Source organism: Myotis nattereri (genome assembly GCF_964212035.1).
Source record: "Myotis nattereri genome assembly, chromosome: 14".
Classification (NCBI taxonomy): domain Eukaryota; kingdom Metazoa; phylum Chordata; class Mammalia; order Chiroptera; family Vespertilionidae; genus Myotis; species Myotis nattereri.
The window spans coordinates 7,613,026-7,625,614 of record NC_138089.1 but is presented as its reverse complement, the minus strand read 5'-3'; the positions used below and the strand labels follow the sequence as shown (position 1 = coordinate 7,625,614).

At 47.0% G+C, this 12,589-nt stretch overlaps 1 protein-coding gene across 2 annotated transcripts in view; it reads right to left on the bottom strand.

The window, feature by feature from the left end:
* The window catches only part of FRMD4B (FERM domain containing 4B), a 199,495-nt gene that overhangs the window by 20,066 nt on the left and 166,840 nt on the right, over nucleotides 1-12,589 (bottom strand). For both annotated transcript variants that reach the window (XM_081106188.1, XM_081106187.1), the window contains exons 12-13: nucleotides 1,748-1,824; nucleotides 297-435 (exon numbers count right to left, since the gene is read on the bottom strand). In XM_081106188.1, the coding sequence (XP_080962314.1) occupies nucleotides 297-435; nucleotides 1,748-1,824 (216 nt within the window). The remainder of the gene's footprint in view (nucleotides 1-296; nucleotides 436-1,747; nucleotides 1,825-12,589) is intronic.

The window sequence follows — 12,589 nt, the reverse complement described above, 5'->3', positions numbered from 1 at the left end:
ACTAGGTATGTGCCCTGCCTGAGAATCAAACCCATGACTTTTTGGTGTATGGGATGATGCTCCAACCAACTGAGCCACCCAACCAGGGGAAATCTGACAACTTTTGAATCAGGTTCTATATTGCTCTTTTTTTAAATATAAGAAAAATTAAAACAGTTGGTAGTAAAGTTTAAAAAAAAAACCCTAAAAGAACAAAAACCGATGTGCTTTCATCTTTTCTGAGAATGCTTATCTTTTAAACAGAAAGGAAATGAGGGCAGGAGCTTATTCCTACAGAACCTCGTCTAGCCGCTTACTTTGCTTTGCTTCCGGTCCAGGTAAAACTGGTGCTGACTGATGGCCATCACCCAGATGGACTTGATGAGCGCGGCGTGTGCATACCAGGTTTGCACAGAGAGGCCGCTTTGCCCGAAGGTCCTTCTCGATACCGAAATCCTGAAGATGAAGAAAAGCACTCAAATCACTGGCTCCTGGCCCAGCACGGCATGAAATGTTCCCAGCGAGTAATGTAGTAACATCTCCTTCCCTGTGTTCCTGCCGCCACCCGCATGCTGACAGAGCTCTGCGCTTCTCCTTTTGTGACAAAGCCCATCACCCTCGGTAATAACTCTCTGTAAAACTAGTGTGTTAAAAAATGCATGCACACACTCAAAGGCAGATAAGGTTAGTCAAATCAGAAGCTTTGCTAAAAACACGTAGCTAAAACCACCACAAGCAGCCGGGAGTGAATGGGATACTATTTGAAAGACAGGCCTGGGGGTCAGCGCCTTCCTCAGGGAAAGAACATCAAGGCTCTAGATCAGCGGTTCTCAACCTGTGGGCTGCGACCCCTCTGGGGGTCGAACGACCCTTTCACAGGGGTCGCCTAAGACCTTGGAAAACACATATATAACTACAAACTGTTTTTGTGATGAATCACTATGCTTTAATTATGTTCAATTTGTAACAATGAAATTGGGGGTCACCACAACATGAGGAGCTGTATTAAAGGGCCGCAGCGTTAGGAAGGTTAAGAACCACGGGTCTAGATGGACTTGTCTGACTCGGGCACCATCAGAGGATGGACATAACGATGTTGCCTGAGAGTACCCAAGTCCAAACCTGGTCCAGAGGCTGCCTGTGCACAAACCAGGTGAATCGGAGGACAGGGTGGAAGAAGGATGGGGGAGGGGAGAGAGGGACCAACGTTCATTTGTAGGAATTCAGGTCATCAATTTGTGAAGGGCTGTTTCCCCCATCCCCGTGTCCTCCGAATAGCCATAAATGTATCAGCTTGGAGAAACGACAGTCCTGACTTTCATTAATGGTGATCACTTGGCAGCTGTTTTTTAAAGTGATCAGGAATACTCAATTTCAAAATGAGCAAGGGATCTGAACTGAGATATGCAAATGGCCAATGAGCACATGAAAAGATGCTCAGCCATCATCAGTCATGAGGAAAATGCCGCTTCCCACCACGAGGATGGCTGTTAAAGAACAACTCAACTAAAAATAACAAGTGTTAGGGAGGATGTGGCGAAAATGAGCCCATATGCACTGCCGGTGCGAATGGAAAACGGTGTCGCCGCCTCGGTAAGCCTCCGCGGTCCCTCCAAAGGTTAAAGAGTCAGCCCTCACTCAGCAGCTCCAGCCCCAGGCACAGGCCCAGGAGAAATGCACACACATCCGCGCCAAAGCTGCACGTGAACGTTCGGAGCATCCCTCAGAGACCCCCGGGACCAGGCAGAGGGAAAGCTGGGACCCTCACCTCCGTGGGTCGTGAACTTCAACAGCAAATTTTTTCTCACGGAAATATAAGTTCTCCAGCTGTTTCCACTGGAACAGCTAATAAATTAAGAAAACACAAAAACACACATGGCTTAAATTTATGTTAAACTTTACTGCATCTAGAAATCAGCTCAATGAAAAAAATAATCAAGAAGGCACACTGACAGTAAGCACGAACATGTGGTGCGGTCTTTTTACAAACCAACGACAACCTGAAACCATTTTATCCCTCCTTCTGACAGTAATTTCCACCAACTCTTCCTTGAACAATAAAACTATGCACCGTGGGGAACATGCATGCTATTTCCCCTGTGACTCAACGCGATGATGAGAGTTGGTAAGGAAATCCTCCTAGGTTCCGGTAAGCACATGCCTCCTGATCAAAGATGCTGATTCACATTTAAATGGAAAGATATTCAAAGGGACTGAAGGGTTCAGTAAGACCACGGATTACATTTCAAAGGAAAGCAAAGCGAAAGTAAGCCAGAACCCCAAGCAGGGGCGATTCTCCACCACCAGTTTCCTTGCCCACGAGTGTTCCCCTAAATGGGGCAGAAACCAGGAATTGGAGGCGGGGGTGGGTGGGGGTGAAGGCGCAGAGCCCTTTGGTGTCAGAGCCGGAGCCTCCGGGGTTTGTAACTTCCACATCCCCACTGCTGACGCTCTAATGCGGCCCCAGAGCTGTTTGCCAGTTGATGGCGAAGAGACCCTCCTAGCAATGTGCTTTTGAAAGCCACACAACTTGTAAAAGGCAGCTCGTCACAGAACTCAGTGCGCCTGCTGCATTTCCCGGCCTGTGACTCATGTCAGACCGTGTGTTAGCCGGAGCCCCGTCTTGTCTCTTGGACTTCATAGAATTCCTCTACTCCGACCCTAGTCTTGATTATTAGGGAAATAATAGCACAGTGGTTTCATTCCATTACTAGACTTTGGCTGGGTTTTTAACATACGTTCAAAGAACCTTCATAGAGCATTTTAATGATCCAAATAACTTCTCTGCAACGCACTATCAGTAGAACCATTTCCTGAAGCACAGGAACCCAGGTATTCACAGACATGTCAGCTCATGCGAGAACAGCATGACCTAAGGGTCCTGCCCACATGCAGCCAAAAGTGTTCAAAAAGGAGATAGAAGTGTTCCAGCGAGACCCGCCATCCCAGCCATGAAGCCAGCCAGCCCCTGGGGCACAGCGGCCAGCTCCAGCCCTCGCCCAGGCGGAAGGACTAGTGAAAGCTGAAGCTACGTACCGGTTTCCTAAAATGTCCATGGACGTGAGGCTTTCATTTCTTTTAATCCAGAAGTTCCAAAAATGGGACAGAAATGTGAGGGAACCCCTCGGGCTCTTTCCACCTCCCTCCCGGACGGCCGCCGGGTGAGTCTGAGCGAGTTTCCTAAGACTTAGGCGTGACTCAGTTTCACACAGTGAGCCTCCCACGGCCGCCTCGCCGGCAGGCAGCAGCCGCTCTTATCTGGGGACACCTCCCCGTCCCCCTCCTTCTTCCCACCGACCGCTGGGAGAGAGCAAAGTTCTCCCCGGCAGGCTTTCCCCGGAGAGAGACTCGGCTTTAAGGGGGTACAGTGTCCATGCAGATGATCTTCCCGGGGAGTAAGTGGCTCTGGGCGCAGGTAGATTTCAGCCGAGCGGCCCGGGAGCCATTTCTACCTGGTTACTCACCCGGGGCACCAACAGGTTCTACAGGAAGAGCCACAGCGCAGCGCACCTGGGTTTCCCTTCGCGTCCATTCCCACACACATGAGAACCAGGCCGGGCTGGAAACCCGATCTGCCAGCACCTCCCCCAGCACTCACCCGCTGAAATCCTAGCGCCTGGCCTCCACTCAGCCCGTCCCTGCATCGGGCCAACAGGCCACTTCCCTACCTGAAACCTTAAAGTTTATGCAAAAAGTGATTTCACGGCTGTGCCTGTGAGAGCGACTTGGGAGGACAAACTCGATTTGTGACAGTGGGTGCCCCTAGAGTGGAGATGGCAGCATGTACAGGGGTAAGTGGTACAGAAAACTACATTACAGTAATATTTCACTTCTTTTATTAATAAAAACAAGATGAAGTGAATATGATAAAATATTAGGAATCGACCATTTAAGTGGTTATGTAGGTGTTGGCATTTTCTTAGCACTGTATTTTTTTTAAAAATTAAAAGAAATGAACATTTCTCAAATTAAAGCAATATGCTTACATAAAACGAACACAGCCAGTATACTTTATGCAAGAGCGCATGTCCACCTCCTTAGCATTCAGAGGCCTCTATTTTAGACACTATTATCATTATGATTATCAATGATGGGGGCGTGAGGAAAATACTTCTGGTTGTAGCCGCCCTAGAGCTAGCTGGCAGCTGGAGACAGGCTAGCTGTTCTTTGGAAATTTCTGAAATCATTCTTCCTTGTGCCTTTATATGACATTTGTGCTCCTGATCTCAGAAAGGCAGATGGAGTGGCAAACAGCAATGGAGCTGAGGCGGAGGGTTCATTTACTGGACGGTCGATCACCCAGTCAGCACTCCCCGGGCAGCGCCGGCACACAGCAGGCAGCTAACTCATTTTCATTCCCTTGCTTTCTGCCACTGTTTCCCTTAAAGGATAAATCAGAGCCCCTCCACAGCCCCTGTCAAAATCATAAGGAGATTTCAGACCAATGGAAGGAAAAGGGGAAACTGGACAAATAAACACCCCCCAGCTGACCTGACGGTGTGGCCGCCCCACTGAGAAACGCTCATGCAGTAGGCAGCACTCTCAATCACCGGGAGTGTGAGGGCCCAAAGAGACTGTCCTGCACTCGAGGAAAGAGGCGAGAGCTCGAAGGCGAAGGAACCGACCTTCTATCATGTGTAACAGTTGGTGCCCATATAGGGTAGGACTATTACCAGGTATAATGTCTTAGGGTAGGACAAGATTATTATATATATTATTTATGCACATGTGTGTATACACACACACACATTCGAAATTTTCATATTAAAATTGAAGACAATATTTAGTCCAAGCCAAAATTACCATTCTCAGAGATCTAAAAGAAAAAAATGAGTTTTGTTTGCCTTGCAACACAAAGGTAAGAGTATGAAACTAGACTGCTTTATAAAGTGATCATTCAACAAGCATAATAACAACCATTTGTTAGTATTTATTATTGTTTCTTTGACACTCTCTAGTAGCTATAAGTTAGAAATTATGCTTTTTTGGGAATCTATGGTGGAAATATTATATGACAGAAATAAAGCTACATGCTAGGTCGTCCAACTTTCTTTCTAACCTACACCCATCTAGAATGATCCACCGTGCCCTTCAGCCTCCAAGGAAGGAAGTAGATGACAACAGAGGAAATAATAGCTGGGATTAACTTTGAGACTGCAAAATAAATAGACAGGAAAGGTAGGAAAAGGAAAAGAGGAGCAATAAGAACAATGACATTAACAAAGAGATCATCAAAAAGCTACAACAGGAAGAGAACACATCCTAAGGTCAGTAAGCATCCTGCCTTACAAAAGAAAGTAACAAAAAATTTAAAAACTGATACAAAACCAAAGCAGAGTCAAACCCTATTTGAGAGCTACATTACCAGTCATATTTTACTTCTTTTATTAAGTATGCAACATGTAATCACAATAATCCTCAGGTGTAAAGGAAGTTGATGGTTCCAGAAAAACTTGCCACCCATTATTACACTTTATTTAATGAAATGCATGGGTTGGATATTTAAGCCATTTTCTTGAAATCTACCCTCAATTACTGTAAACTTAAAGAACCAGAAGAAATCACCTCTTCCCCATTCCCACCCCACGATCTCAGTGGTTCCCTAAACCTGAAATTACTGTCCAGCTGGGAAGAAAGGCTGCAGGAAAGCACGGGGACTTTCAGGAGCCTCAGTGGCGCACGCGATAGTGGCTTGTGGAACCATTTACTCATTCTTCTCGAATCGACCCATGTTTCTGTCTGCCTTCTATGTGAGCGGTTCCGTTCTTGTTGGCGAATCATGGCCAGGTCCCCTCTCTCGTGGGGCTTACCTGAACCAATGGGACCCAGTCAGACTGCCTTGGTTTGCATTCCGGTTCCACCACTCGTGTTTTTTAAAAAAATAAATATATTTTTTGTTGATTTCAGAGAGGAAGGGAGAGGGAGAGCGCGATAGAAACATCAATGATGAGAGAGCACCATTGATTGGCTGCCTCCTACACGTCCCCACACTGGCGATTGAGCTGCAACCGGGGCATAAGCCCTGACGGGGATCGAACTGTGACCTCCTGGTTCATAGGTCAACACTCAACCCCTGAGCCACGCTGGCCGGCCCACCAGTTGTATTTATTTGGCAAGTGCTTAAGTTTCCTGAGTCTCAGTTTCCTTATCTGTAAAGTGGGACCAACAGCGCCTGCCTCAGAGGGTTGCTGGAAGGTCCAGGGAGCTCATGCTTATGAGACACTTAGCCCAGTGCTTGGCTCGGAATAGATGTTTGGTAGGTGACAAAGCTACTTGTACTGTCCGAAGGCCCTCAGCCAGGCCCCGAATTTGATCATGCCCTTCTGCAGATGGAGGCAGCCACTCAGTAGCAGGCAGAGAACGAGAAGCAGCTTCTGGATCCCAAAGCTGCCTTTCCGCTGGTGAGCAACAGCCAAGGTATTTGTTGACACACCTGTGTCACTCAGGCTTCCAATTCTGTGAGTTTCTGTAAAAACTGCGGTATTTCTGTTGATTTTATCAGTGGTTTCTGAACACACCCTCTAGGTAGGAAATGTGTTCACTGATCCCGCACCATGGAGGTCACAGAGGAGGGGGGAGTGGTCAAGGCACGCCTCCGCCCCAGGGGGACGCCACCTCCCTCTGGTCGGGTGCTCGGTCGGGTGCTCAGTGCAGGACGTGCCCCGGCAGGTGCAGCAATGCTGAGTGCACCTGCCGCCGGCCACAGGGACCTCCTGGGTTTTGAAAGACTGAGAAAAAGCCTTTGGACAGAACGGATCAGAGTGTCTTTTTGAACCTTGACAAACTGAAAGTAGACACCACCCAAAGGGTTAACACTAGGCAAGGACAGGAGAGATGTCACTGAGGCCTTTACAAAATACATATACAATGGAACCTCATTTCTCAGAGTTAATTCATTCTAGAAAGCTTTTGCAAAACCAAATTGTTTTTTTCCCATTAGAAATAAAGTAAATTGAATTAATCCGTTCCAGACCCTCAAAAGATTTAACCTTTCTTATATACCGTACATGTCTAATGTACTGTTTAATCTATAAACACTTTAAAAACAAAAAGGACATGAAATTTCAATGAAAATTTAACAAACAGGAAAGGAAATGTACAGTAAAAAATGAAAATTTATCATTGTAAGCAGCAACAAAAGCAAAAAATACCACGAAAATGTTCACAGCACACTCTCCTGAGACTGTAACAGCAGTGAACTGACTGATTCTCGCCTTCTCTCCTTTGTCTGTCACCGAGAGGTGAGTCACTGATCGTACAGGGATCAGCATGGAAGGCTTGTCAGGTTGAGAAGCGGATCGTTGGAGACGGGAGGCGTTCCGAGAACTGAGGTTCCCCTGCAATAGCACTTGTAACACAGGCTAATCGTTTAACTGCCAATCCACCTAGAAGTGACTAGATCTGGGCTGGTTACAGCTGGACTGTGTGACTGACATCAATGACTCACACGGCCACCCTCTGCAGGGACCCGAAGAAACAAATCATGGTATCATTGATTTATTCTTTTTTCATTAAAAAAAAGGTTACATTTGATGAATATGCTGCTCATGAGCCAGCTAGTGGACCTGGCTTGCCTCCTGAAGTACCACAAAAATAGAATTCTGCCAGATTATAGGCGTTGAGAAAACCAAATTGACCTCCCTCTACCCACCCAGCCATCTTTCTGTCCATCAGTGTTTATGTGACTGAGATGGCATCGTCCCAGCAGCTGGACGGGGAGGTACTACTTTTAGTTCCATTTTACAAGAGAAACCTGAGGCTCACACAGGCTTCAGCAAACTGGCCAAGTCACATCCCTAAACAGGGGCAGATCCGGGATTCCCAGCCAGGCAACCAGGCTCCAAACCGCCAGTGCCTCACCACAGCCGCCAGCCGACCTTTCTCACCGGGAAGAGCGCTCTATGGACATTTGTGTGTCAACAAAAAAAGAAAGAAAGAAAAAAGCAGTAACTCCCAGTTCTACCTCACAGGAAGGAAAATGGACTCTGAGTCCCTCGCATTTCACTTAGACCAGCAGTTCTCCACCAATAATGACTTTGCATCCCTCGCCATCCCTCCACCCCAGGACGTCTGGAGTGGTCTGGGACATCTTGGTTATGACGCTGGAGGCAGGTGCCATGAGCATCTTGTGGGGACGCCGGGGGTGCTGTGGAGCATCACCCGCCCGGGACAGAACCCTGGCCCCACATGTCCCAAGAGCAGAGATGAGAAAGCCGCCGCAGAGGGTAAGTTGGTGATGTGCCTGTGCGCTGGTCAGGGGAGTGTATTGCTGAGGGAGATAAGCTTTTTGCTCTAAAAACAACACCTCATCAGACCAGAAGAGGCCCTGCTGGAAGTGCCAGGGATGCCAAACTCGAGTTCCCTAAACACCCAAATGGTACACACTCCAGGGGTGAAAATTACTTCTTCACAGGTGATGTCATTCATTCCTTACACAAAACTTCCCATCTTACATGCAAGGAGTAAAGTTCTGTAATTTTGAAGATGAAGTTCTGGTATCAGGAAATGTATCACATTAAACCCTGACCGTCTAGGAGGATGCTCTCCCCCCCCCCCAGGTTTCCGGTGGCTGAACCTCTCGCCTGGGGCTGAGGTCAGGGCTTCCTGTGCAGAGGCGCCTCGGAGCGCTCCTCATGGGCACCTGATGCAGCCAGAGTGGACCGGCTGCTCCGAGCACCAGCATGGCATCCCCTCTCACGGGTTGGTACCTAGTCTGGTTATTATATTTTCAACTATATCCCTAGTTTTGAACATAATTCTGTCTTTCCAGATAGACTGTCAGGTCCTTGATGACAGGAACTTGGCTTTTTCCTTAAATAAGATAAAGATTATAAAGTACTAGCTTGGGGCCCTTGCAAACAGAATGGCCCCAATAATTTTTTTTTTTGAAAAAAATAAAATTGGTACATTGCACTGTCTTGCTAGAAATTTGTTCCAGAAGGTGGAATGATTTAAAATGAAAGCAATCTTGCCCGGCCGGTGTGGCTCAGTGGTTGGTTGAGCATCGACCTATGGACCAGGAGGTCACGGTTCAATTCCCCATCAGGGCACATGCCCGGGTTGTGGTGCATGCCGATCAATGATTCTCTCTCATCATTGATGTTTCTATCTCTTCATCTCCCTTCCTCTCTGAAATCAATAAAAATATATTTTAAAAAAATGAAACCAATCTTTAGTCATAAGCACACACGGAGAAACCTTACTGTGTGTGCCCCTTCACAGAACAAGTCTTCACAATGCCGTGGGCACTGTTTGGTTTCTCTGCCTTTGGACGAGTCAGCCCTATCAAAGAGCTTTCTCTATGTGCCAACAATTCAGCCATTTGGTAAATGCTGGGAGCTACAAGGGAAAAGACAGAATGAAACCTAACGGCTTTGTCCAGCAGGCGCTGTTCTTCCTCAAACACCCTCTCAGCTCTGAGGGGAACACTTCCCCGCTGAGCTCTGGCTGCACTGGCCTCCCTCCTGCCCCTCCGTGTACACTATTCTCTGACGGGGACACACAAACCCACTCCCCACAAGCCCGGCTCCTCACCCTTCAGGTCTCAATTGGAACGTCACCTTTCTCAGAGCGGCCTTCCCCAACACACCCTGTCCTCCACTCATCTCATTAATTTCCACCAGAAACTACTCAAAATGCATACTTGTCTTTATTTCTTGTTACTTCAAAGGAACCAATACAGTGGGACAAAAACTAGTTATCTCCCTCAGAATTGATTTTTCTGCCTTCTTCTCTAATCCTTACTTGAGAGTATGTCTTTTTAGTTGATGAGAGAAAGAGAAACTCATTTGTAACCCAAGTATAAATCTGACCAGAAATCAAACCCATGACCCTTCTGTGTGTGGGACGACACTCTAACCACTGACCCACACCAGCCAGGATGTTCTTCCTTCCTCCTAGTAACAGAACACCTTGAGTCAGGCCTTGCCATGGTCACCTGGAGCCTGCACTCTCCAGCCCCCTTGCAATTCGACTTGGTGACTTTATGAAAAATATGGCTGCTTGCCTTGGATTCTTCCAATTTGCCTGCTGGTTTTGAAATGGAATGGATACTTGCCAATGTCTGACCCATTCTCTGAGAGTTCCTTGTCTTAGGAGAGCTGCTTAAAATCCTACCTGTGATTAACTGCTGCCCAGTAAAGTTTCTATAGAGCATGTGTGAACGGACAATGTCTGCTGAGTGAAGGAATTCACTGGCTCGCTGGGTCCTCGGAATGATCTTTGGGGTACATGCAGTAGACAGAATGATCTGAACTGGACAGTGGAGAAAATAAAAGCCCAGAAAGGTTGAGTAACAGCTCCAGGTCAGCCAGCCTGTAAGCAGGAGTGCAGGGCTGGCTGGCACTTCAAATCCAAGCTTCAGGATTTGAGTTCTCCACCCACTGAGTCTGCAGAAAGTTGTAACCATCAGATTGACTATTGGTGTGGCTGAAGCTTAATTGCACACTTTACAAACAGGATGGACAGGTCTCCGTGGCCATGTGGTGGCTCGGTTTCCCCTCCGCACTGCACTGGATTTTGTGTTGATGCAGAAAGTGAGCCGGACAGCACGCCTCCCCTCCGATGGGGAGCCTCACCGAGCATTTGAGCAGCGTTAGAAGCGTCTCCTAGCGGAGGCCCCGGTGAGGCGGTAGTTGTAGAAAGTCAAGGGGAGGCTAGAAAGGATCGAGATGGCTCTGCTTAGAAAAACAAGCAAGTCACGCTGAGTTTAAGTGAAACGAACTCTATACTTTTGCGGTAAAGAAACAGAAAGGCATTTGTAACTTAACATAACTGGTCTAGGCATTTGGGAATACCAATGGTTTTTATTTTTATTTTACTTACTTATTTTTTTATATACCAATAGGTGTTTTTTTTGTGGTTTTTTTTTTTTATACCAACAGTTTTTTTAAAAACCAGTTAACTAAAGGCTGAGAACCTTTTCTCTTCACCCTGCGATGCCCGGGGCGATTGTAAGACTTTCTCAACCTGACATAATGCAGAAAGATACTAATCTGAAAAAGCATACTCCTCATCGCTGACTGGTCCCAGGTGGGACTCCTCGCGGGGGTATAAGGCAGTCAAGGCGTGACTTTGATCAGCCACTGACCCCCCGGTCTGCATCTTGTGAAAAACAGACATTTTCCTTGAAGTACTGAATGAACCATAAAAGCCGAGAAGAAATACAAGTCTGCGTGTTTTCTTTTTAAAGTAAAACTTCAGCCGAAACCGGTTTGGCTCAGTGGATAGAGCCTCGGCTTGCGGACTGAAGGGTCCCAGGTTCGATTCCGGTCAAGGGCATGGACCTGGGTTGCTGGCACATCCCCAGTAGGAGATGTGCAGGAGGCAGCTGATCGATGTTTCTCTCTCATCGATGTTTCTAACTCTCTATCTCTCTCCCTTCCTCTCTGTAAAAAATCAATAAAATATATTAAAAAAATAAAAAAAAAACTTCATCATTTTTAAGTTCAAATGTTCTGCGTTTGAAATGCCGTTGAGTTCTGGTGTGCTTCCACATTCCCTAAGAGTTCGCAGTGACACATTTTGTGCCCAAAGGGAGGATTAAAAAGAAAAACTGCTTATGCCCTGGATTTTTAATGCCCTGAATTTTTGTGGTTTGTAGTTTAAAATTTTTAAATTTTCTCTTAATTTGCATCATGCAGTAGGGCATTGTTGCTAATGAACTGGGAGAGGCGGAGTGCTTACCAGGCTCTGAAAACAAAAACTTTGAGGGTGGCCCAGTGGTGGAGCTTAAGGGCTGTGGGTCTGTAGCAATGCTGGGTCATCGTCTATCCAAACAGTGATCCAAGAATGTTCCTCCTTCCTTCTCTGTGTCTCTCTCCCTCGCTAACAACTACTGGTTACTGAGTGATGGCTGAGTAATCTCACCTCATTCTTATAACCACCCTGGGCGTTTGGTGGCATTACCATTGTGCAGATGAGGAAACTGCATTTAAAGAGAGAGTCAGCAACGTGTCCAAGGTTACCCAGCAAATAGACATCAGAGACAGGCTTTGGGCTGCTCCCCAAACTCTTCCCTTCACCAGCCTACTACAGAACTGAAGGCAGCTTGGCCCATGACTGGCAAAGGCCTGACAGTCAAAATACATGAAGGGCACCTGCTGGCGTTCTCGGAGGGAAGACAAACACAGGCCCCCACACTCCGGCTAGAACGGACAGACATTATGTGGAAAGGACACAGGACTCAGCCTGTGGATTTGGACCAACCCTTTTTCAAAACAGCCTTTTGGCATCTCTTGTTATTGGTAAATCTCCCTCCTTCTGGCCTGTTTTCACCCCATATAATTATGGCAGGCATGTGGTTCAAGAGGCTGAGCATGTCCAAGGCCTCCCATTCCAGCCTTTGTTTCATTCGAGTTGGCCAATTTGACCTTCATTCACGCTGGGCCATTGGTAACTGCTGCGCACAGGTCCATGCAAACAGCTGGAGCGCGACCTTTTTTTATGAGTCTGCTCTCACACTCTTTAAGGGATGCATTTTTCATCTGTGCCAACTGGGCCAGGACAGGGACTCGTAAAACAGCCTCCCTTCAATAAGCCCTTAAATTGCTGGGCTGTGGAGAAATAAAGATACGAAAGCCAAGCCCACTGTCAGGTTTAACAGGAAGAA